General features: G+C 41.8%; 2 protein-coding genes and 3 pseudogenes across 5 annotated transcripts in view; all 5 read right to left on the bottom strand.

The window, feature by feature from the left end:
- The window catches only part of LOC118811457 (protocadherin gamma-A11-like), a 192,282-nt gene that overhangs the window by 97,458 nt on the left and 69,814 nt on the right, over nucleotides 1-25,010 (bottom strand). The window contains exon 1 of one of the 4 annotated variants that reach the window (XM_036575684.1): nucleotides 14,241-16,926. The exons of 2 other annotated variants lie outside the window; for them this stretch is intronic. In XM_036575684.1, coding sequence (XP_036431577.1) covers nucleotides 14,241-16,664 — 2,424 coding nt within the window. In that variant the 5' untranslated portion in view covers nucleotides 16,665-16,926. Of the gene's footprint in view, nucleotides 1-11,325; nucleotides 13,912-14,240; nucleotides 16,927-25,010 lie in introns of those variants that run through there. One more of the 4 variants, XM_036575688.1, reaches the window with a different exon arrangement.
- LOC118811481 lies at nucleotides 793-3,911 on the bottom strand (annotated as a pseudogene).
- Nucleotides 4,254-7,010, bottom strand: LOC118811488 (annotated as a pseudogene).
- Nucleotides 7,726-10,534, bottom strand: LOC118811484 (annotated as a pseudogene).
- Nucleotides 16,748-23,773, bottom strand: LOC118812681 (protocadherin beta-16-like). Its single transcript, XM_036577804.1, has 3 exons — nucleotides 21,631-23,773; nucleotides 17,944-18,355; nucleotides 16,748-16,828 (listed from the first exon to the last, which is right to left on the bottom strand). Exons 1-3 carry the CDS (start codon nucleotides 23,640-23,642, stop codon nucleotides 16,748-16,750), a joined length of 2,505 nt encoding a protein of 834 aa, XP_036433697.1. The 5' UTR covers nucleotides 23,643-23,773.

The following is a 25,010-nucleotide window of genomic DNA, read 5'->3' as shown; positions in this document are numbered from 1 at the left end:
GTTCACTTAGCAATGTTTAATAACTAGTCTTTGAAAATAAATATATATATATATATATATATATATATATATATATATATATATATATATATATATATATATATATATATATATCAGCTGGCATATTACAAAGCTCTTTTGTCAAAAAAGTATTTTGTTATTTCTTTTTCATCTAAAGAGGTAAAATCATGCAGCAGAATGCATATTTCTTATATGTGTACAGCCAATTCCCAATAACGGAAATCATGAAAAGAAAAGAAAATTAATGAAAGTGGCGTTTGATGCGTTTTGGAATGAACACTTTCACACACACACACACACACACACACACACACACACACACACACACACACATACATGTATTCTAACAATGGTAAGAACGATTGGAAGCAGCGCGAAGCATCAAACAATGACTCAGCATACGCGACAAAAAGGAGCAAAAACTCAATTAAATGGAGAGAAAACAAAACAAAACTAAACTTTCAGCAAATGACCCTCGATGTACACATAAAAGGCTAAAAACGGAGAAGCAGAGCACCGAAAATATAATTTTAAAACCCCAACGTGTCTAAGCTTGCTGCTATTGCAGACATCTTTTCTATTGTAATATGAGTTGAATATTTTAACATTTAACCTCGTCTCGTGTTAAATGCATTGCTTAACACACATCAGCATTACATACTTGTAAAAACTAACTGACATGACTCGGGATACTTCAATAGCCCCCAAAATAAAAAGAAAATAGCTCACCTGATCATCTGAATTATTGCTCAGTTTCTCCCTCTGCGCATGCGTGAGAGTCTGTGTTCCACTGGTGTCCAAATTAATGATGCTCTCACTGGAAGGTCTGGCATATTTCAGATCACTCTTTCTGGAGTCAGTCGTTCTGCAGACCTCATAATTATACACATGCTGTAAAGTCCCCGTCCCTCCTACGTCTGCGTAAAGGGGTGGATAATATGGAATAACTGGCAGATTGGCACCTGATTTATAAAACATCCGCTCTCGTCTCCATCTGTAGCATTTGACTGACAGTATGGCTATGATGGAGACGATAAAGAGAAATGAAACTACAGCCAAGGCCAAGACTAGATAGAAAGTCAGGTTGTCGTTGTAATCCTTGTCGTGCGTAAAGTCAGTGAACTCCGAGAGCACTTCAGGGAAACTGTCCGCCACCGCCACGTTAATACTGACCGTAGCTGAACGAGAGGGCTGCCCGTTGTCCTCCACTACAACAGTGAGCTTCTGCTTCACAGCATCTTTATCGGTCACTTGGCGCACAGTTCTTACTTCTCCATTCTGTGCGCCCACTTCAAACAGCGCCCTGTCTGTGGCTTTCTGCAGTTTATATGAGAGCCAGGCATTCTGTCCAGAGTCCACATCAACAGCCACCACTTTAGTCACGAGATAGCCCACATCTGCTGAGCGAGGCACCATTTCAGCCACCACAGAGCCCCCAGTCTGGACTGGGTACAGAACCTGAGGCGCGTTGTCGTTCTGGTCCTGAATGATGATCTTCACATTCACATCGCTACTGAGAGGAGGGGAGCCTCCATCTTGCGCTATTACGCGGAAGTGGAAATCTTTGATCTGCTCGTAGTCAAAAGAGCGCACTGCATGGATAACGCCGCTATCAGCACTGACAGATACGTAAGAGGAGACGGGCACTCCGTTAACCGACGAGTCCTCCAGTATGTAGGACACTCGCGCATTCTGGTTCCAGTCTGCGTCTCTGGCTCTGACTGTGAATATGGAGAGACCTGGTGTGTTGTTTTCTGGAATGGAGGCCTCATATGAGCTCCTCTCAAACACAGGAGCGTTATCATTCACATCTGATATCTGTAAGGAGAGAGTGACGCTGCTGGAGAGAGATGGAGACCCCTCATCAGCGCAGATCACACTGATATTGTAACCAGACTCTCTCTCTCGGTCTAAATTACTGTCCGTGACTAGACTAAAGAAATTGTTAGTAGTTGACTTCAGTGTAAAGGGAATATTCTCACTGAGAAAGCATTGAACTTTCCCGTTTTCTCCAGAGTCGGGATCTTGAACGTTTATCATTGTGACAACTGTCTCTGGCTTAGAATCCTCAGCGATTGTATTTGTTTTTGACATAATGTTTATGGATGGACTGTTATCGTTGATATCAATTACATCAACTATAATTTTACAGGAGTCTGTGAGACCTCCACGATCACTGGCTTGTACACGAATCTCGTAATGGTGAGCCTTTTCATAGTCGATATTTTCTCTAACTGCAACCTGGCCGTTCTGTCCGTTTATATAAAAAACCTGACGGACATTATCTTGTGTATTTGTTATGGAATACTCTATTAAACTGTTAGAGCCTTCATCGGAATCAGTTGCATTCACTGTCGTTATAATGGATCCTTTTGGAGCATTTTCTCTAACATTAGCTTTATACACTGACTGCGTAAAAACAGGGGCGTTATCATTTGCGTCTAATACAGTTATATGAATCTTTATATTTCCAAACAACTGAGGGTCACCTCCATCAATTGCAGTCAGTACCAATGACATGTGCTGTTCTGTTTCACGATCTAAGGGCTTTTGTAAAACCATCTCAACATTTTGTCCTCTGCTTGGCTGGTTGTTAAATTTGAGGACGAAGTGATCGGTTGGTTTCAAAGAGTAGCTTTTTAAGCTATTAATACCTACATCGAGATCTACTGCAGGCTCTAACGTGAATTTGAAACCTGTAATAGCTGATTCACTGATTTTAAAATGAATTTCCTCTTTCTCGAAGCTCGGCGCATTGTCGTTAATATCTACTATTTCAACAGTGATACTGTAAAACTCCATCGGGTTTTCCAAAATGATCTGAAAATGTAGAGCACAAGGCGTTGTCTGTCCGCACAACGCTTCTCGGTCTATTCTCTCTTTGATAAGGAGGACTCCCCTCTCTTTATTCAGCTCGATGTATTCAGCGCTGTCTCCAGTATAAATACGAGCTTTTCCTGATTTCAGTCTCTTTAAATCTAAACCTAAATCCTGCGCTATGTTACCGACTAAAGATCCTTTGGGCATTTCCTCGGGAATGGAGTAACTGACCTGTCCGCGCACTGAACTGAGAGAGACGAGACAAATAAACAGCAGTACTTGCCGCGCCATTGTTCTGTCCGACATTTTCCTCTGCGACACGAAAATAGATCCACTGCTACTGTGAGTCAAACAAGATACAAATCCCATGCCATGCTCAGACAGAAAAAAAAATATCCAGTTCAGCCTACAGTGTTTATAAAGATGAAGACACTTCTTTCAAAAATAAACCCTTTTGAACAGTTGACGTTTCCACGATTCGTGATCTGTTTCTTCCTCATGCGCTCTGAGTGCTCTTGTGCTCTCTCTAAAATGTCAACGTAATGGGGGAGGCACTGCTAGAAATTCACAACCGAACGTCAACACACTGGTCAACAGCGGCACTTGGAGTTCAATATGATGTACTGCACTAAATATGCAGAACAAATGCTGCTTAACTATAGTTCACCAAGCAGGAAACATTTTAAAATCTATCAACCTTAATAAACATATAGATAAAAAAGAATAAATGAATGAAATGTTAAATTGAAAGTAATTTTAATGTGTGTTGAAATGTTGAAATGTTGAAATTTATGTTGAAATGCTTATCTGAGAATTACAAAGCTACAAAAAGTCAAATGCAAAAAACATTTGTGACGCAACAAAGACATTTGTACTCAATAGGTGAGCTCAATTCAGCACCACGGACAGCGACGTAGCGCCAACGTCTAAGCAGTTACAAAAAACAAAATGAGCGAAATATTGAGATTGTTCAGTTCTAGAATTTGATTTGCTGAAGCTAAAATACTCCATAAAGTGTATGCACGCATCAATTGAATTATGTATATAAATCTGATAGGTTCAATACAAAAATTGTCGATATATAAGGCCACGCAACATCATGTGATTCTCTATCAGTGCACCATGTTATTGTGTGGAGCAAGGCTTAGTGGTAACCATAGCACAACTCCATATAACCAAAACACTGTTACGCAGATTACTTTCTACTTCACAAAATAGTCAAGATTACATATAATCCATGCGCATACTGAGACAGACAGAACATGATACTGCTTGCGAAAGTTAGACTTTTAGTTGAGTGAATGGATTAATAAAGGAACACATTTTAAAACATTAATAAAAGGCCGACCTCACCTGATCATGGGAACTATCACTGCTGAGTTGCTCCCTCTGCGCATGTGTGAGAGTCTGTGTTCCACTGGTGTCCAAACTAATGATGCTCTCACTGGAAGGTCTGGCATATTTCAGATCACTCTTTCTGGAGTCAGTCGTTCTGCAGACCTCATAATTATACACATGCTGTAAAGTCCCCGTCCCTCCTACGTCTGCGTAAAGGGGTGGATAATATGGAATAACTGGCAGATTGGCACCTGATTTATAAAACATCCGCTCTCGTCTCCATCTGTAGCATTTGACTGACAGTATGGCTATGATGGAGACGATAAAGAGAAATGAAACTACAGCCAAGGCCAAGACTAGATAGAAAGTCAGGTTGTCGTTGTAATCCTTGTCGTGCGTAAATTTAGTGAACTCCGAGAGCACTTCGGGAAAACTGTCCGCCACCGCCACGTTAATATTGACCGTAGCTGAACGAGAGGGCTGCCCGTTGTCCTCCACTACAACAGTGAGCTTCTGCTTCACAGCATCTTTATCGGTCACTTGGCGCACAGTTCTTATTTCTCCATTCTGTGCGCCCACTTCAAACAGCGCCCTGTCTGTGGCTTTCTGCAGTTTATATGAGAGCCAGGCATTCTGTCCAGAGTCCACATCAACAGCCACCACTTTAGTCACAAGATAGCCCACATCTGCTGAGCGAGGCACCATTTCAGCCACCACAGAGCCCCCAGTCTGGACTGGGTACAGAACCTGAGGCGCGTGGTCGTTCTGGTCCTGAATGACGATCTTCACACTCACATTGCTACTGAGAGGAGGGGAGCCTCCATCTTGCGCTATTACGCGGAAGTGGAAATCTTTGATCTGCTCGTAGTCAAAAGAGCGCACTGCATGGATAACGCCGCTATCAGCACTGACAGATACGTAAGAGGAGACAGGCACTCCGTTAACCGACGAGTCCTCCAGTATGTAGGAGACTCGCGCATTCTGGTTCCAGTCTGCGTCTCTGGCTCTGACCGTGAATATGAAGAGACCTGGTGTGTTATTTTCTGGAATGGAGGCCTCATATGAGCTCCTCTCAAACACAGGAGCGTTATCATTCACATCTGATATCTGTAAGGAGAGAGTGACGCTGCTGGAGAGAGATGGAGACCCCTCATCAGCGCAGATCACACTAATATTATATCCAGACTCTCTCTCTCGGTCTAGATCACCATCGGTTACTATATTGTGAATTCCGTCAGCTGATGATTGAATGACGAAGGGAATATTTCCATTAAGAATGCATTTTACTACGCCGTTTTCACTGGTGTCTTCGTCTTCTACGCTTAGTATCGCAATGACAGTACCAGATTTAACGTTTTCTGAAACATCATTGGATTTAGACATTATATTAATTACGGGTTTATTATCATTTGTATCGGTCACTTCAACAATTAATTTACAGTTATCAGCGTGCCCTCCTTGATCTCTGGCTTGCACTGCAATTTGATAATTTTTGGTCTTTTCGTAATCCACATTTCCTGTTAACTTTACTAGACCGCTGTGAGGGTCTATTTCGAAGAGATCAGTCATTTCTTTGGCAGAGCTAGATAATGAGTAAGTTACGACACCGTTAACACCTTCATCTGCGTCAGATGCGCTAATTGTGGTTAAGACGGTTCCTTTTAGAGCATTTTCGGCTATACTGGCTTTATACACAGACTGAGTACATACAGGAGCATTGTCGTTGGCGTCTAAAACTGTAATTAGGATTTTCATTGTTCCTGACATTTGTGGCTCGCCACCATCAAAGGCTGTTAATAACAAAGAGATATGTTTTTGGGTCTCCCGATCTAAGGGTTTACTTAGAACCATTTCTACAGTTTTACTTGCATCCGGCAACGTATGTGTTTTCACAATAAAATTGTCAGTGGGCTTCAGTGAGTATCTCTGAATAGCATTTGCGCCAACATCATTGTCCACCGCACTCTCCAATACAAACTTAGCGCCAGGCTGTGCTAATTCGCTTATTTCAAATTTCATTTGATCGAGGTTAAAAACGGGAGCATTATCGTTAATATCTATTATTTCGACTGTGACTCTATACAGTTCCATCGGGTTTTCCAGAACAATCTGAAAATGTAGAGCACAAGGCGTTGTCTGTCCGCACAGCGCTTCTCGGTCTATTCTCTCTTTGATAAGGAGGACTCCCCTCTCTTTATTCAGCTCGATGTGCTGCATGCTATCTCTTGTGTAAATACGAGCTTTTCCTGATTTCAGTCTCTTTAAATCTAAACCTAAATCCTGCGCTATGTTACCGACTAAAGATCCTTTGGGCATTTCCTCAGGAATGGAGTAACTGACCTGTCCGCGCACTGAACTGAGAGAGACGAGACAAATAAACAGCAGTACTTGCCGCGCCATTGTTCTGTCCGAGATTTTCCTCCGCGATTTAAAAATGTATCCAATGTCCTTATAAATCCAGGAAAATATTAGTAGAACGAGATGTTCTCAACAGAAGATATCCTGGTTTGCAATTAAAAATATAAACGGCCAAATTATTCAGACGTATTCATCCAAAAGAAACATCTACTTTCGTGTCATTTCTTCTCCGCTGATCAGACCATGAGCTCTGCTCGCGTCTTTCTCTCTCTCATACAACAGGATGAGGGGAGAGGCACTGCTACAAATCTCTATAAAGCAACAAATTGACCAACAGCGGCACTCTCTGTCCAATATAAAGAACTGCTCAACTACATGAGAAGTACTATTTCTCTAATATTAGACACTGCACTCTGAAAAATAAAAAAATAATTTTAAAAGCCTTCCCCAATCGGTAAGGCAAAAAATAGAAAATAAAAATAATAATACAATACCTAATGGGAAACACTCAAAAAAACAAACAAACAAACAAACAAACAAACAAACAAAAAACAAAACAAAAAAAAAAGAAGAAAAGCGAAAATCTCAATATGGAGCATATTAACAAAAATGGCCAAGATGAGAGCGCCATTTTTTTTCTTTTGTAGCCCAAAGAAAGCAGAATTTGCTGTGATTTCATTTTGTGGAAATGATCCTTGTTAATTTAGAAAGGCTGGGAAAAGACGCATAAGTATTATTTGTTGGCGGAATGTGGCAGTAAAGTTATTCTCCATGTTTGTTAAGTTGAATAAGAGTCATTGCTCGTGGGCCAGGTGAGAAATATACAGCAGGCGCGAATTCACTAACGCTGGAGGTAAACCGGGTAACAGCGAAAAGAATGGGGAAAAGAATCATGAACAAAAATAGACAACCAGCAGACCAAGACCTTTGTAAAGAAAACGACGATCAGAAGTGTAACATAGCTGCAACGCCAAGAGATTTTCTCCGAAATAAGTGTCAATGAGCTTTTCAGAACCATGGCCAGCGATTACGTATAAAAGTGATATAAAATACGTCAGCACTATTTGCCTGTGATGTACATACATTGTGAGTACAAGTTTAAGATTGTTGAAAAAGCTTACACACACAAGCAGGAACAAAGACTCACTCACCTGATCACCAGAACCACCACTGGCCAGTTTCTCCCTCTGCGCATGCGTCAGAGTCTGTGTTCCACTGGTGTCCAAGCTAATGATGCTCTCACTGGAAGGTCTGGCATATTTCAGATCACTCTTTCTGGAGTCAGTCGTTCTGCAGACCTCATAATTATACACATGCTGTAAAGTCCCCGTCCCTCCTACGTCTGCGTAAAGGGGTGGATAATATGGAATAACTGGCAGATTGGCACCTGATTTATAAAGCATCCGCTCACGTCTCCATCTGTAGCATTTGACTGACAGTATGGCTATGATGGAGACGATAAAGAGAAATGAAACTACAGCCAAGGCCAAGACTAGATAGAAAGTCAGGTTGTCGTTGTAATCCTTGTCGTGCGTAAAGTCAGTGAACTCCGAGAGCACTTCAGGGAAACTGTCCGCCACCGCCACGTTAATATTGACCGTAGCTGAACGAGAGGGCTGCCCGTTGTCCTCCACTACAACAGTGAGCTTCTGCTTCACAACATCTTTATCGGTCACTTGGCGCACAGTTCTTATTTCTCCATTCTGTGCGCCCACTTCAAACAGCGCCCTGTCTGTGGCTTTCTGCAGTTTATATGAGAGCCAGGCATTCTGTCCAGAGTCCACATCAACAGCCACCACTTTAGTCACAAGATAGCCCACATCTGCTGAGCGAGGCACCATTTCAGCCACCACAGAGCCCCCAGTCTGGACTGGGTACAGAACCTGAGGCGCGTTGTCGTTCTGGTCCTGAATGATTATCTTCACACTCACATTGCTACTGAGAGGAGGAGAGCCTCCATCTTGCGCTATTACGCGGAACTGGAAATCTTTGATCTGCTCGTGGTCAAAAGAGCGCACTGCATGGATAACGCCGCTATCAGCACTGACAGATACGTAAGAGGAGACGGGCACTCCGTTAACCGACGAGTCCTCCAGTATGAAGGAGACTCGCGCATTCTGGTTCCAGTCTGCGTCTCTGGCTCTGACTGTGAATATGGAGAGACCTGGTGTGTTGTTTTCTGGAATGGAGGCCTCATATGAGCTCCTCTCAAACACAGGAGCGTTATCATTCACATCTGATATCTGTAAGGAGAGAGTGACGCTGCTGGAGAGAGATGGAGACCCCTCATCAGCACAGATCACACTGATATTATAACCAGCCTCTCTCTCTCGGTCTAAATCACCATCGGTAACAAGACTGTAAAATCCATCTGATGAAGAATGAATGACAAATGGAATGTTTTCGTTCAGTTCACATTTCACTATACCGTTTTCATTTTTGTCGGCGTCTTGTATGTTCATCATCGCCACAACAGTTCCCGGTTTGGCATTTTCAGAAATCTGACTTGATTTGGACATTATACTGATTACTGGCTCATTGTCGTTTTTATCAATAACATCAACAATGACTTTACAAGAGTCCGTGTGACCACCGTGGTCCTTGGCTTCAATTGATACCTGATACTGTTTATGTTTTTCATAATCTACCTTTCCTGTTATTTTTACTACGCCGTCATACTGACCTATCTCGAATAAGTCAGACAGTCCTTTAGAGGTGCCAGACAGTGAATAAACAACAATACCATTCGGCCCTTCATCTGCGTCAGATGCGCTAACTGTGGTTAAAGTGGTGCCTTTTGGGGAGTTTTCTTCTACGCTGGTTTTATATATCGCTTGACTACAAACAGGAGCATTATCATTTGCGTCTAAAACCTGTATCAGAATTTGCATCGTTCCGGATTGCTGAGGCTCGCCTCCGTCAAAAGCTGTTAACAACAATGTTATATAGTCTTGCGTCTCTCGATCCAGAGGTTTTTCTAAAACCAATTCTACACTTTTACTGCCATCAGGCAAATTGTGAGTTTTTAAGCCAAAATGATCTGTAGGTTTTAAACTGTAGCTCTGAAGGCCATTTACGCCAACATCATTATCTACAGCAGCCTCCAGAGCAAATTTTGCACCAGACAAGGCTGACTCACTTATTTCAAATTTCATCTCATTTACTGCAAAAGCAGGCGCGTTATCATTCACATCAGTGATTTCTAATGTCACCCTGAATAACTCCATCGGGTTTTCCAGAACAATCTGAAAATGTAGAGCACAAGGCGTTGTCTGTCCGCACAGCGCTTCTCGGTCTATTCTCTCTTTGATAAGGAGGACTCCCCTCTCTTTATTCAGCTCGATGTATTCAGCGCTGTCTCCAGTATAAATACGAGCTTTTCCTGATTTCAGTCTCTTTAAATCTAAACCTAAATCCTGCGCTATGTTACCGACTAAAGATCCTTTGGGCATTTCCTCAGGAATGGAGTAACTGACCTGTCCGCGCACTGAACTGAGAGAGAGGACACAAATAAACAGCAGTACTTGCCGCGCCATTGTTCTGTCCGACATTTTCCTCTGCGACACGAAAGCAAAAACGATTTATTCCAGACAGACAGATCCAATGCGATGTGCAGAAAGCAGTGTCCAAAATGGGAAAAGAAAATAAGCCTCGTTGTTTCTACAACAAAGGACAACAACAAGGTTCGCGTTCTTTGTCTCTCCTCTGACTGTGTGTCTTAAAATGATGAGAACTGCTAGAAATCCGCCCAGAAAACTGCAACTCCCTGGTCAATAGCGGCACACTGAGTCCGAAACCGAGAACTGCACACAGGTTATAATAAAGAAATACGAAACTGACTTAAGGAATAACAAGTGGAAATTGTCCACCAAAGTCGTTGTCTTGTGTGGAATACAACAGAACAGCTAAGCATGTTCAAACGGGAGGTGGGATTTTCTAGCTAGATATACTTTTGTAGTCCTTAAAAAAAGTAAAAGTAATTTTATATAACGCAATTCAAGAGCTTAAGCAATTCTAAATCACACACACACACACACACACACACACATACACACACACACACACACACACACATACACACACACACACATATATATATATATATATATATATATATATATATATATATATATATATATATATATTCAAAGATAACAATTGTATAGGATCACCAAGAACCACTATTGCATCTAGAAGAGATTGGTAATACTAATTTGATTAAAAGAAATGTGTCCAATTTGTATTAATTAGTAAAATTGTCCAGTGTATTATTATTATTATTATCATTATTATTATTATTATTATTACTCCACAGCAATGAAAGAAATAAGTCCGCCAAAAAAGGACGGTTGTTTCAACTTAACAGTTAAAAACTAGTAACTATGCTATCTTATATTTTAAAAAAAATAAGTTATTTATAAGACGCCCCGTTAAATATTTAATTCAAAACAATCTTTTTAAAAAATCGACTAATATTTTAACGTAATAGATCTACGTTCTTTATATTGTTGCAAAAAGTAATGACTAATAAGATTACATTTTTTCATTCAAGGACCACGGCCAGCGACCAATACTCCTCTCCTTTGCAGTCGCAAAAAAATAAAATAAAATAAATAAATAAATAAATAAAAAAAACACCAAACATGAAACACATGTTCATCACAGAACTCATATAATACTAGAGTGGGTCAGGACAGTATAGTGTTTGCATCGAGGACTCAAATTTGGTATTAAATAAATGAATAAATTAATCAAGCAAGTAAGACGTCAGTGAACGAATGACCTCACCTGATCATGAGAACCATCATTGGCCAGTTTCTGCCTCTGCGCATGCGTGAGAGTCTGTGTTCCACTGGTGTCCAAGCTAATGATGCTCTCACTGGAAGGTCTGGCATATTTCAGATCACTCTTTCTGGAGTCAGTCGTTCTGCAGACCTCATAATTATACACATGCTGTAAAGTCCCCGTCCCTCCTACGTCTGCGTAAAGGGGTGGATAATATGGAATAACTGGCAGATTGGCACCTGATTTATAAAACATCCGCTCACGTCTCCATCTGTAGCATTTGACTGACAGTATGGCTATGATGGAGACGATAAAGAGAAATGAAACTACAGCCAAGGCCAAGACTAGATAGAAAGTCAGGTTGTCGTTGTAATCCTTGTCGTGCGTAAAGTCAGTGAACTCCGAGAGCACTTCAGGGAAACTGTCCGCCACCGCCACGTTAATATTGACCGTAGCTGAACGAGAGGGCTGCCCGTTGTCCTCCACTACAACAGTGAGCTTCTGCTTCACAGCATCTTTATCGGTCACTTGGCGTACAGTTCTTATTTCTCCATTCTGTGCGCCCACTTCAAACAGCGCCCTGTCTGTGGCTTTCTGCAGTTTATATGAGAGCCAGGCATTCTGTCCAGAGTCCACATCAACAGCCACCACTTTAGTCACAAGATAGCCCACATCTGCTGAGCGAGGCACCATTTCAGCCACCACAGAGCCCCCAGTCTGGACTGGGTACAGAACCTGAGGCGCGTTGTCGTTCTGGTCCTGTATTAAAATGTTGACTGTCGCATTGCTGCTGAGAGTAGGTGAGCCTCCATCTTGCGCCTTAACTGTAAATCTGATCTTTTTGATTTGTTCATAATCAAATGGTCGTACTGCATACATTATGCCTGTTTCAGAGTTGATGGATATATAAGAGGACACTGGATCCTCACCGATTTGTGTCTCATGTATAAAATAAGAGACTCTCGCATTCTGATTCGAGTCTGGATCTTGTGCATTAACAGTGAATATAGACGTACCAGGAGAGTTATTTTCCAGTACTGTAGTATAATACGCATTCTGTTCAAATACTGGAGGGTTGTCATTAATGTCAGAAACTCTAAGATGCAACATTTTTGAGGTGGAAAGAGGTGGCGAGCCACTGTCCGTCGCTGTTACAGATATATTATATTCTGCCTTTGTCTCTCGGTCAAGCAATGCATCTGTCACTAATGTGTAGTAATTTGCAAGAGTTGATTTGATTTTAAAAGAGAGTCTATCGTCTATTGTACACGTGATCTGCCCATTTCTTCCTGAGTCGGCGTCTTTGACATTTATTATGGCTATCGTGGTACTTAGCGGTGAATCCTCGGATAGAGGGCTCGAAAAAGACATAATATTAATGACAGGTGTGTTATCATTCACATCAGACACCTCTATCATCACCTTACTGGTATCAGTCAGTCCGCCCTGATCTTTGACTTCTACTCTAATTTCGTAACGCTTATCTTTTTCAAAATCAATATTACCTGCGACAGTAACAACGCCAGAAGTTCCGTCAATATGAAATATTTCGGCTAAATGTTCTTTAAGATTGGAAAATGCATATGATACTTTACCATTCGAACTGCTATCTGCATCGGTTGCGTTCACTGTTGTGATATACGTGCCAATTGCTGCATTTTCCATTACAGTGGCTTTGTATAGGGTTTGATTGAACACGGGCGCATTATCATTCACATCTAACACCGTAACGTCTATATTAACAGTGCCAGACCTCTGTGGATTTCCGCCATCGACAGCGATCAGCTTTAGCGAGAGCTGAGGATGCTCTTCTCGGTCTAAAGCTTTTTGCAGCACCATTTCTGCATATTTACTGCCATCGGGATTAGAATGTTGTTTTATAACAAAATTATCATTTTTAGTCAAGATATAATTTTGCAGGGCATTAATGCCAACATCCGGGTCCTCAGCGGTTGCTAAAGCAAAGCGTGAGCCAAGCGCTGCCGACTCGCTGATTTCGAAGCTCATTTGATTCTTTCGAAATATGGGCGAATTGTCATTAATATCAGTGATTTCAACCGTCACCTGATGCAGCTCCATCGGATTCTCCAGAATGATCTCGAAGCTGAAGCTACAGGGCGTGATCTCCCCACAAAGCTGCTCTCTGTCTATTCTCTCGCTCACCACTAGAATCCCTTTGTCTGGTTTTAGCTCGGCGTACTGAGTGCTGTCTTCGGTCACGATGCGCGCTCGTCCTCTCTGGAGCCTTTTCAAGTCCAAACCAAGATCTTGCGCTACGTTACCAATCAGCGAGCCCTTTTTCATCTCCTCCGGAACAGAGTAACGAATTTGACAGTCAATCGTATAAGAAAAAATGTACATAAGAAACAATGTTACTTGCCACCTCATTGCGCAGCCTAACCAATGGACCACTGCGTAGCTTCCCAAACGAATCTCGTTGAAGATATTAAAAAGTTGCAAATACGTGAAAAAGACAGAGCAAAGAAACAAGATCAGTTTCCAGAAAAGAGAAATCAAATAAATAGAGGTCCTTCTGTCTCAGACAGAAAAGCCGAAACCGTCTTAACAATGGACTGAGCAATGTCTGCTTCTCTCTCCTCTGGTACTGCGCAGTAACAAGGAGGAGCCTCATGAGCTTAAACAAGGTTCAAAAATTGTTTCGTTGACCAACAGCGGCACACACAGTCCAAAACAAGCAAGCAGCAGAAGCAATATGTTACAAATGACAGAGACTCCAATAATAATAATAAAATAATAATAATAATAAAAAAAGTCAAAGCAAACACACACACACGCAAAGTCGCTGTCCACGGTGGTGGTGCTGAAGCCATTATACATGAAATTAATTTGACTTAGCACAAATCCGTCAGCAATATTGTACTTTTATTTCTGAAAATATTTTTAAATACTTCACTAACCTCGACAGGTGAGTCTGCGTCATCCAGGACGTTTTTCTGGCTGATTTGACGCTGCGTTGTTCCTGTACAACTGGGATCCACCACCAATACATTCTGACTACAAGGTCTTACAAATTGACAGTCACTCTTTCTTGAGTCAGTGGTTCTGTACACGTCGTAGTTATACAAGTGCTGCAAAGTCCCTGTGCCTCCAGCGTCTGCATAACGCGGTGGATAATAAGGGATGACTGGGAGACTAGACTGATAAAATATGCGAGACTGCCTCCATCTGTAGATCTTAACTGATATTATAACTACTAAACACGTTACGAAGAGAAATGAAACTACAGCCAAGGCCAAGACTAGATAGAAAGTCAGGTTGTCGTTGTAATCCTTGTCGTGCGTAAAGTCAGTGAGCTCCGAGAGCACTTCAGGGAAACTGTCCGCCACCGCCACGTTAATATTGACCGTAGCTGAACGAGAGGGCTGCCCGTTGTCCTCCACTACAACAGTGAGCTTCTGCTTCACAGCATCTTTATCGGTCACTTGGCGCACAGTTCTTACTTCTCCATTCTGTGCGCCCACTTCAAACAGCGCCCTGTCTGTGGCTTTCTGCAGTTTATATGAGAGCCAGGCATTCTGTCCAGAGTCCACATCAACAGCCACCACTTTAGTCACAAGATAGCCCACATCTGCTGAGCGAGGCACCATTTCAGCCACCACAGAGCCCCCAGTCTGGACTGGGTACAGAACCTGAGGCGCGTTGTCGTTCTCATCTTTGATCAAAACGTTTATTGTGGCATTGCTAGTTAAGGGAGGGGAGCCTCCATCTTGAGCTTTAATGATGAACGTGAGCTGTTTAACCTGCTCATAATCAAAAGAGCGCACTGCATTTAAAACTCCAGTTTCGGCGTTAATGGACACTAAAGAGGACACAGGTGTTCCACCAATTTGTTGTTCCGCGAGAAAATAAGAGACTCGTGCATTTTGATACCAGTCCGAGTCTCTAGCACTGACTGTAAAAAGAGACAACCCAGGTGAATTATTTTCTGAGACATAAACAGAGTATGCGTGCTTTTCAAATACAGGCGCGTTATCATTAACGTCTGACAGAGTGAGGCGTAAAGTGGCAGAGCTGGAAAGAGGAGGTGAACCGGAATCAGTGGCTATTATAGTGATGTTATATTCTGCCACAGTTTCACGGTCCAAATGAGCGTCAGTGAGTAAGTTATAATAGTCCGATAGAGAGGATCTTATTTGAAAAGGCATTCCTTTGTTTATCGAGCAAGTCACTCGTCCATTATCATCCGAGTCATAATCTTTAATTTTGATTACTGCTACTGTTGTGCCGGGAGGAGCATCCTCTGATATAGTACTGCTAAAAGACATGACGGTAATAACGGGTGCGTTATCGTTAACATCTATAACCTCGATTATTATCTTACTGGAGTCAGTTAGTCCTCCCTGATCTTTAGCCTCGACTCTGATTTCATACCTTTTGTCTTTTTCATAATCAACCTGCCCCAGAACCGAAACGAGTCCCGAGTTTTCGTCAATACTGAACATGTCAGCAACGTTTCCTTTAAGCTTAGAAAAATAAAATGTAATCTTGCCATTTGACCCGCTGTCAGCATCAGTTGCATTCACGGTTGTTACATACGTGCCTTTAAGTGCGTTCTCCATCACCGAAGCCCTGTATTCTGTCTGGTTAAAAACGGGGACGTTGTCATTCGCATCTAACACAGTAACATCAATATTAACAGTGCCAGACCTCTGAGGATTCCCGCCATCTACAGCAATCAGCTTCAGAGATAAATAAGGATGCTCCTCTCTGTCTAAAGCCTTTTGTATCACCATTTCTGCAAATTTCGTACCGTCCGGGTTGGCATGCTCCTTTAAAATGAAATAATCATTCAGGGTTAGAAAATATCTCTGCAGAGCATTCAAGCCGACATCCGGGTCGTCTGCGCTCTCCAGCACAAAGCGGGAGCCAGGGACTGCAGATTCGCTGATTTCAAATTTGAGATCATCGTTCTGAAATGTGGGTGGATGATCATTCACATCAGTTATCTCCACAATAACACGGTGTAGCTCTATCGGGTTCTCTAAAATGATCTCAAAACTAAAGCTGCATGGCGTGATGTCGCCACAGAGTTGTTCTCGGTCTATTCTCTCTTTCACCACCAGGATCCCTTTGTCTATTTTTAGCTCTGCGTACTGCGTGTGTTCTCCGGTCACTATATGGGCTCGGCCCGTCCGGAGCCTTTTTAGATCGAGCCCCAAATCTTGTGCTACATTACCGATCAACGAGCCTTTCTTCATCTCCTCCGGAACAGAGTAACGGATTTGCCCAGCAACGAAAGAACAGGAGAAAACGACAAACAGAAAAACATCCAGTCCACACCCGCGACATCTTAGCGGTGAGAAAAACGTCTGGGAAGCCATGATTAAATTCCTGAAAAACGACTGGTTTCAACAATCCACAAAATCAAAAAATATTATTTTTTCTCCTGGTTACTCCCAAACGATTAGAGCAGTTTCGACTTTAAGCAGCCTGTAAACGTCTCCCTCTCCTCTCCGTCGCTCTTCTTCATACAAAGGGGAATGGTCTGGCATACAGAAAGACATAGGAGGGGCCAGCGTTCACAGATTAAATTGGAAAAAGAAAATCCTGGTTCAACAGCGGCGCTCAGAGTCCAAAAGCAGAACATACCACTCCAGATGTAATATTTAAAGCTCCAGACAAAAGTATATCACAGTCTTACAAAAGCAAAACTCCGCTGCCAGCCATGCGAAAGTAAAGCAATGTGAACCTGGGATGACAGAATCACAACTCACAGCGTGTGGAAAAACGAACAAACAAAAAAACAAACAAATAAGTAAACAAATGACAAATCAACCAACCTAACAAACAAGTAAATACGTAAGAAGAGATTCATTGATAAACAGCAAAGGTAACTGATCAACCACAAACAAAATGAAACTGTGTTATGTTATATGCAGGAGTTATTCAATTGTGATGCGTCCACTATCGCTACAGATGCCACATACATTAAATAGTACTGTACCTGATATTCCTCATGATCTAATAATAATAATAATAATAATAATAATAATAATAAAAAGAAGAAGAAGAAGACATAGTAGTAGTATACCACCAGGAGGCCTTAGTGAATATTACGTGTGTTAAACACCAGAAAGAACGAAGATAGAGACGTTTTATTATTATTATTATTATTATTATTATTATGCAAAAATCCAAGTCTTTCTCAGTTTTGCTAATGACAAATGGTCCATCAAAGTGCTATACGTTTTCCTGTGACAACGGTAAAATATTCAGATAGAGGCAACAGAAATTCAATACAACTTAGTGATTTCACATTAATGTTTCAGCCATACAAGCACCTAATCAACAAAATGTCTATTGAATAAAGGTACATGATGGTGTGTAACCGCAAGTATACAATACTATAATATGAAATAAGTTAAGCGTCACAGTACAATTACAACACTGAAAATATTTCAAACTAACCAAAGTTAACAACAAAAACGCACCAACAGCTCAAAAACTATTTCAGCACCGTGGACAGCACCACGGGGACAACCCAGTCTTCTGAACGAAGGACCAAGAAGGAAAAGTAAAAATCAAAGCACAGATAAACACTGGAAATCTACCATATTTATTTAATTGTGTATATCTATATGATATTTGTTTATAACTCACCAGTGTGCTGTTTCTTTCACTGCCGTCATTGTATTGAGCCTCCTTGGGAAGAGTTTCTGTTCCAGCTGCATCCACGCTCACTAAACTCTGACAGCTCGGTCCTACATATTTAACATCATTTTTTCTGGAATCAGTGGTTCTGTAGACCTCGTAATTATAAACATGTTGGAGGGTTCCGGTGCCAACGGAGTCAGCATAACGCGGTGGATAGTACGGAATAATCGGGAGACTGGACTGGTAATACATGCGAGATTGTCTCCATCTGTAGATTTTAACTGATATTATGACTACTAAACACGTTACGAAGAGAAATGAAACTACAGCCAAGGCCAAGACTAGATAGAAAGTCAGGTTGTCGTTGTAATCCTTGTCGTGCGTAAAGTCAGTGAACTCCGAGAGCACTTCAGGGAAACTGTCCGCCACCGCCACGTTAATATTGACCGTAGCTGTCCAGAGTCCACATCAACAGCCACCACTTTAGTCACAAGATAGCCCACATCTGCTGAGCGAGGCACCATTTCAGCCACCACAGAGCCCCCAGTCTGGACTGGGTACAGAACCTGAGGCGCGTTGTCATTCTGGTCCTGAATGTGGATTATAATTTGTGCGGTGCTGTTAAGAGCAGGCGCGCCCCCGTCCAGAGCATTTACGTGAAACTCCAACGTTTTGATTTTTTCATAATCAAATGAGCGCATCGCGTACATTACTCCAGTCTCTGCATTAACAGATATAAGGGAAGATAATGGCTCTCCGTTTAGCTGCACGTCTTGGAGGAAGTATGATATTCGAGCATTTTGGTTAGAATCAGCATCACTTGCACGAATAGAAATAACAGAATGGCTCGGTAAATTGTTTTCTGGAACAAAGGCCGTGTAAACACTGCGATCAAATATTGGTTTGTTGTCATTAACGTCAGTGACTCTGACTAGTAGTGTTTTATTACTGTGTAAAGACGGAGAGCCTTGGTCAGCTGCTGTTATGGTTATATTGTACTCAGAAACAGTTTCCCGGTCTAAATTTCCGTCTGTAACCAAAGTGTAATAATTGACTAACGATGACTTGATTTTAAACGGCAGAGATCGATTGATACTGCAGTTTATAAGCCCGTTCCTGTCTGAATCCGCATCTTTTACATTTATTATAGCTACTGTGGTTTCTGGTGGAGAATCCTCAGGAATGCTGTTTGAGAAAGAGGTTAAGGCAATTACGGGTACGTTATCGTTTACATCAATCACTTCAATGATGACTTTACAGGAATTTGATAGAGAACCTTTGTCCTTGGCGATCACGTTTAACTGATGTTGCTTAGTCTTTTCAAAATCGACGTCGCCCTCAACTCGAATCTCTCCGTTTTCAGAATTAAGTGAAAATACATTGCTAGCGTGTGATATGTGATCGAGGTAATATGTTAAATGTCCAAATACTCCTTCATCTCTATCAGTTGCAAGGACTTTGGTGACAAGAGTGCCTCTCGGCGCGTTCTCCACCACAGACGCCTTGTAAACGGCCTGTGTGAAGATGGGAGCGTTATCATTTGCATCTTGAACAATGACGCGTATACTCACTGTGCCAGTGCGCTGAGGGCTGCCGCCATCAACCGCGGTTAGAGTAAGCTTCATCTCCGCCTGCTCTTCTCTATCAAGCGGGCTAGTGAGCACCATCTCTGCGTACTTACTGCCGTCAGAATGTGTCTGCTCCTTTAGGCTAAAATGCGTCGAGGGTTTCAGGCTGTAGCTCTGAAGTGTATTTATACCTACATCTGGATCGACCGCACCGCCTAAAATGAACTGCGCCCCAGTTGTCGCCGATTCACTTATATCTAATGTAATTTCTTTCATAGGAAAAGCGGGAGAGTTGTCGTTAATATCCAGTATTTCTACCGTAATGCTGAATAATTCCATCGGGTTTTCCAGAACCATCTCAAAACTGAAGCTACACGGTGACGTCTGTCCACAGAGCTCCTCCCGGTCTATGCGCCTCTTCACCGAGAGTATGCCTTTGTCGGGCTGAAAATGCACAAGATCGCCGCTCTCCTCGGTCACAATACGAGCCCGACCGGATTTGAGCCTCCCCGTGCTTAATCCGAGATCTTTTGATAAATCACCGATCATAGATCCAGCCTGCATTTCCTCCGGAATAGAATATCGTACTTGCGCATGAATCACATTCAGTGAAACAATACACAAAAGCAGACCGAATAGCCATCGAGGCGAGGCTATTTGTGCTCTCCAACACATAGTAATACTGCCTGTCAGTCTACTGTGACTGTAAATAAAAATGAAAAAAAAAAATAGACGTATGAAAATTCTAGCTCCAGCAACGGTCGAAAAAATAAAATCAGAAGAGCAGAGCTGATCGCCTGTCCACCATCACTGTTGTGTTCACTATACTCGACCCAGGGGAGGAGACGTGACGCAGTGAGCTGCATGCAGTGTTTCTCCATAACGCAGATTCGCAGCCCAACAGCGGCGCTCAGAGTACAAAACAGTGACTAACAATCAACGCTTTCAAGTGAAAAGATTGAAGGAAAATACATACACCTAAAATTTTACAATAACGTTAAACATAATGCCTGCACATTATGAAATTATGTAAACACTGTCTGATTTCCTAAAGACAGTTAAGACAGTTTTCCTTTTGTGTCCACGTTTATTCTTATTTGGAGACGATTCTAACAATTTTCAACTTGCAGCAAAAGTTATATTAATGGTAGGTTTAACAGCTTAAAGCAGTGTGACAAATATTAAGTTCTCCTCAGTTTGACTTTATTTATTTGTTTATTTAGACCTTCTTAGTTTGGAACATGACTCCAATTCTTTTGATAAAGACCTTGTAAAGTGAGACAATTATTGGGTAACTAACAATGTATAATAACCATTTCTATTCATGGAATCTGTTACATATTGCTGGATATTCATTCAGAACGCATTTTATTACTTTTACAGGATACCTTAATAATTTCTGTTTCAAGCATACCTGCAATTTTCGTGGATCTGTATATGTGATTGTGATGGTGAAAAAAAATAAACTTAGAAAAAGGGTTAAATACTAACGACTGCATTACAACAGAAAAGCCCGTGTGTAAAAATTTCCGTCATAACATACGAAGAGAAAAAAAAACCCAAAAAAACAATAAAAAAATAGCAGAAAGAGGAATTTCAGCTTCATGAAGACAAGTAGGAAGTTCAAGTGAGAACTGGTTCAGGAATTAACATTGTACCACCAACATAATTAATGAAACGGATATATATTATAGTTATATATTTATAACTCACCAGTGTTCTGCTTGCTTCAGTGCCGTCATTGTATCGAGCCTCCTTGGGAAGAGTTTCTGTTCCAGCTGCATCCACGCTCACTAAACTCTGACTGCTCGGTCCTACATATTTAACATCATTTTTTCTGGAATCAGTGGTTCTGTAGACCTCGTAATTATAAACATGTTGGAGGGTTCCGGTGCCAACGGAGTCAGCATAACGCGGTGGATAGTACGGAATAATCGGGAGACTGGACTGGTAATACATGCGAGATTGTCTCCATCTGTAGATTTTAACTGATATTATGACTACTAAACACGCTACAAAGAGAAATGAAACTACAGCCAAGGCCAAGACTAGATAGAAAGTCAGGTTGTCGTTGTAATCCTTGTCGTGCGTAAAGTCGGTGAACTCCGAGAGCACTTCAGGGAAACTGTCCGCCACCGCCACGTTAATATTGACCGTAGCTGAACGAGAGGGCTGCCCGTTGTCCTCCACTACAACAGTGAGCTTCTGCTTCACAGCATCTTTTTCGGTCACTTGGCGCACAGTTCTTATTTCTCCATTCTGTGCGCCCACTTCAAACAGCGCCCTGTCTGTGGCTTTCTGCAGTTTATATGAGAGCCAGGCATTCTGTCCAGAGTCCACATCAACAGCCACCACTTTAGCCACAAGATAGCCCACATCTGCTGAGCGAGGCACCATTTCAGCCACCACAGAGCCCCCAGTCTGGACTGGGTACAGAACCTGAGGCGCGTTGTCGTTCTGGTCCTGAACGTTTATGACGACAGTCGCGTTACTGCTGAGAGGTGGGGACCCCCCATCCTGAGCTCGCACCTGTATTTTAAACTCTTTCATCTGTTCGTAGTCAAATGACCGCACAGCGAAAAGCACTCCATTATCAGAATTAATAGAAAAATATGTTGACGCAGACGACCCACTAACCTCGCCATCTATGAGATAGTAAGCAATGCGTGCATTTTGTCCTTTATCAGCATCGGTTGCTTGGAGTGTGAGCACTGAAACACCAGGAGAATTATTTTCTATGACATGCGCTCTGTACTCACCTTTACTAAACAATGGCGCGTTATCGTTGATATCTGTGATTTCCAGAAAGACTGTTTTCTTGCTAGACAAAGATGGAGTGCCCTCGTCAGAGGCCGTCAACGTCAAGTTAAAACTGGAAACTCTTTCTCGATCTAATAGCGCATCACTCACCAACGTGTAATATTTCCGCGGCGATGGTTTTATCGTAAATGGGACATTTGGGTCAATATTCAAATTAACCTTACCGTTTTTACCGGAATCTAAATCCTGCACACTTATCAAAGCCACGACAGTACCCGGAGGAGAGTCCTCTTGGATTTTACCTGAGAAAGATGTCATGGTAATAACGGGTGCATTATCATTTACATCCAAAACATCTATAACCAGTTTACTAGTACCTGCGAGACCTCCAGAGTCTTTCGCTTGCAAGTTCATTTCATAATGTTGAGTCGTTTCGTAGTCTAGAATACCGGCGAGTCTGATTTCACCAGTTCGCGCATCCACCTCGAAAACCTGCTGTGCATCCTCTACATTTGTGAATGAATACGACACATTTCCATTATGACCTTCATCTTCGTCCGTTGCACTGATCTTAGTAATCAGCGCGCCTATTGGCGTATTCTCTAACACACTGGCTTTATACAAGGGTTCTGTGAAAGCAGGCACATTGTCGTTTACATCTAGCACAGTAATGTGCACTTTCACGGTTCCAGATCGAGGTGGATCTCCACCATCTACAGCCGTTAACACGAGTACATGTTCTTTGTGTTTCTCCCGGTCTAGCGGCGCCTGCAACACCATTTCTGCGTACCTGCTACCGTCATTTCGACTGTGTTGCTTCAGCGAAAAATTATCCGTAGGTTTTAAACTGTAACTTTGAAGAGAATTCAAACCAACATCTGGATCATAAGCTGCATCGAGATGAAAAATGGTGCCTATCGGTGCAGATTCGCTGGTTTCCAGGTTAATTTCTTTTTTGGAAAAGACTGGTGCATGGTCATTAATATCTTGAATTTCAACAGTAACGGAGAAGAACTCGAGAGGATTTTCCAGCAAAATTTCTAGACCGAAGCTACACGGAGTTTTCTGACCACAAAGCTGCTCCCTGTCTATCCTTTCTTTCACTACCAAATGCCCTTTGTTACGGTTTAGCTCCACGTACTGCTTACTGCCGTCGATAACCAGACGCGCCCTGCCCGACACCAACCTTTTCACATCCAGTCCCAGATCTTTCGCGATATCCCCAACAAACAAGCCAGGTTTCATCTCTTCTGGGATGGAATAGCGGATTTGGCCGCTCACGGTGCCCAGCAGACAAAAAAGAAGAAAGGAGATCCTCGTTTGCCATTTCAAAGACTGGCCTGACATCAAGGCGTTTGCGCCTTCGATACTCCGCATCTTATCCGCTGCGTAATCCTCATATAAAGGGTGCGACACGGTAAACTTTAAATATTTGCAACATTAAAGCGAAGGGATGAGCGTTTCCAGATAATATTCACACACTCGGCATTAAACGCGCTCTGCGTCCGCTCTCCCTGGATCCTTTATGACGCAATGCATTCTAGAAGCAGCATCACAATGCAAAGCATCGTCTCCGTAGGCAACAGCACCGCTCAGAGTTCATGTGCAGTAGGACAGCTGAGCAAGTCAACGCTGGACAACAATACAACGAAATGATCAGAAACGTCGTATGATAGTCATCGTATAAGGTTAAACAAGTTTTGATTCTCTGATTGATGGTGAGGGCTCTAAACTACACTCAAAATATTTTCACACTTGTGCATGTAAATATAGACATATCTCAACAATTTCTCCTTTTTCCCTAGCTCTTTCTTGCTCTCTCTCTCTTTCTCTCTTGATCTCCCTGTTTTGCACACACACACACACACACACACACACACACACACACACACACACAGGATGTATAAATACATGTTTGCTCATGTACAACCCATATAACAAATAAACCATGAAATGTTCATTATTTAGTATTGTGATAGTGTTTTATGGTCACTTACAGCTTTCACCTTTCTCAAATGCTCACATCTATTTTGTGGCAAAAGATAGGGATAAGTCTTATCATTGTCTGTCTACTGTGTTTTAATTAGATAAAAAGAAAGAAAATAAAAAATAAGATTGATTTTGAAATTAATATTATTAATATTATTATTATTATTATTATTACTATTATTATTTTTATTGTTGTTATTATTAGTATTACTACTACTACTATTACTACTACCACATTTACAGCTCTGGACTCTCTGGAACCCAAAAAAAAGCCAATCAACAAAACATGAGGGTTAATTAAACTGTGCATGTTTATATCACTGTCATAATCATTCACAGTTATGTGGACAGGTGGATTGTGCATGTAATATTATCGATTTCAAAAATATGTACATGTGGAACACTAGTGACAGTCACAAGAATGTGAACCAGCTGAAACTGAGAATTCACAAGAACGCAGACTGGCTAGACTCAAATCAGCAGCTTCATGACTCAAAAAAAAAAAAAAACTAACAAGCAGAAAAATAAATAAAACACCAGGCACCATGGCCTTAACAGGGCTTCTTGCTGAGGTGAGAGGTAACCGCAGTAAATACACTTTTTTTTACTTGCAATGACATTTCATTTGCGTCACTCAGAAGTGTGTCTGAAACAAATAATTTTAAAAGCACTGGTAACTGTGCTATTTACAGATATACAATCTAAGGTTCATCATTAAATAGTGCTGCAAACAAAGTGCACACAGTGCTTTGAATA

Source organism: Colossoma macropomum, unplaced genomic scaffold (genome assembly GCF_904425465.1).
Source record: "Colossoma macropomum unplaced genomic scaffold, Colossoma_macropomum, whole genome shotgun sequence".
Lineage (NCBI taxonomy): Eukaryota > Metazoa > Chordata > Actinopteri > Characiformes > Serrasalmidae > Colossoma > Colossoma macropomum.
This window is presented reverse-complemented; position numbering and strand designations above follow the sequence as displayed.

Bases quoted from the DNA above. Each gene is read 5' to 3' on its own strand.
- LOC118812681 (XM_036577804.1), bottom strand. From the start codon at position 23,642: ATGCGGAGTATCGAAGGCGCAAACGCCTTGATGTCAGGCCAGTCTTTG. The intron at 18,356-21,630 runs TTTCCCTGAAGT...GGTGGCGGACAG, and splicing joins AACGTGGCGGTGGCGGACAG to TTTCCCTGAAGTGCTCTCGG. The intron at 16,829-17,943 runs GTGAGTTATAAA...TCTGTATGCCAG, and splicing joins GTGAAAGAAACAGCACACTG to ACCATTCCCCTTTGTATGAA.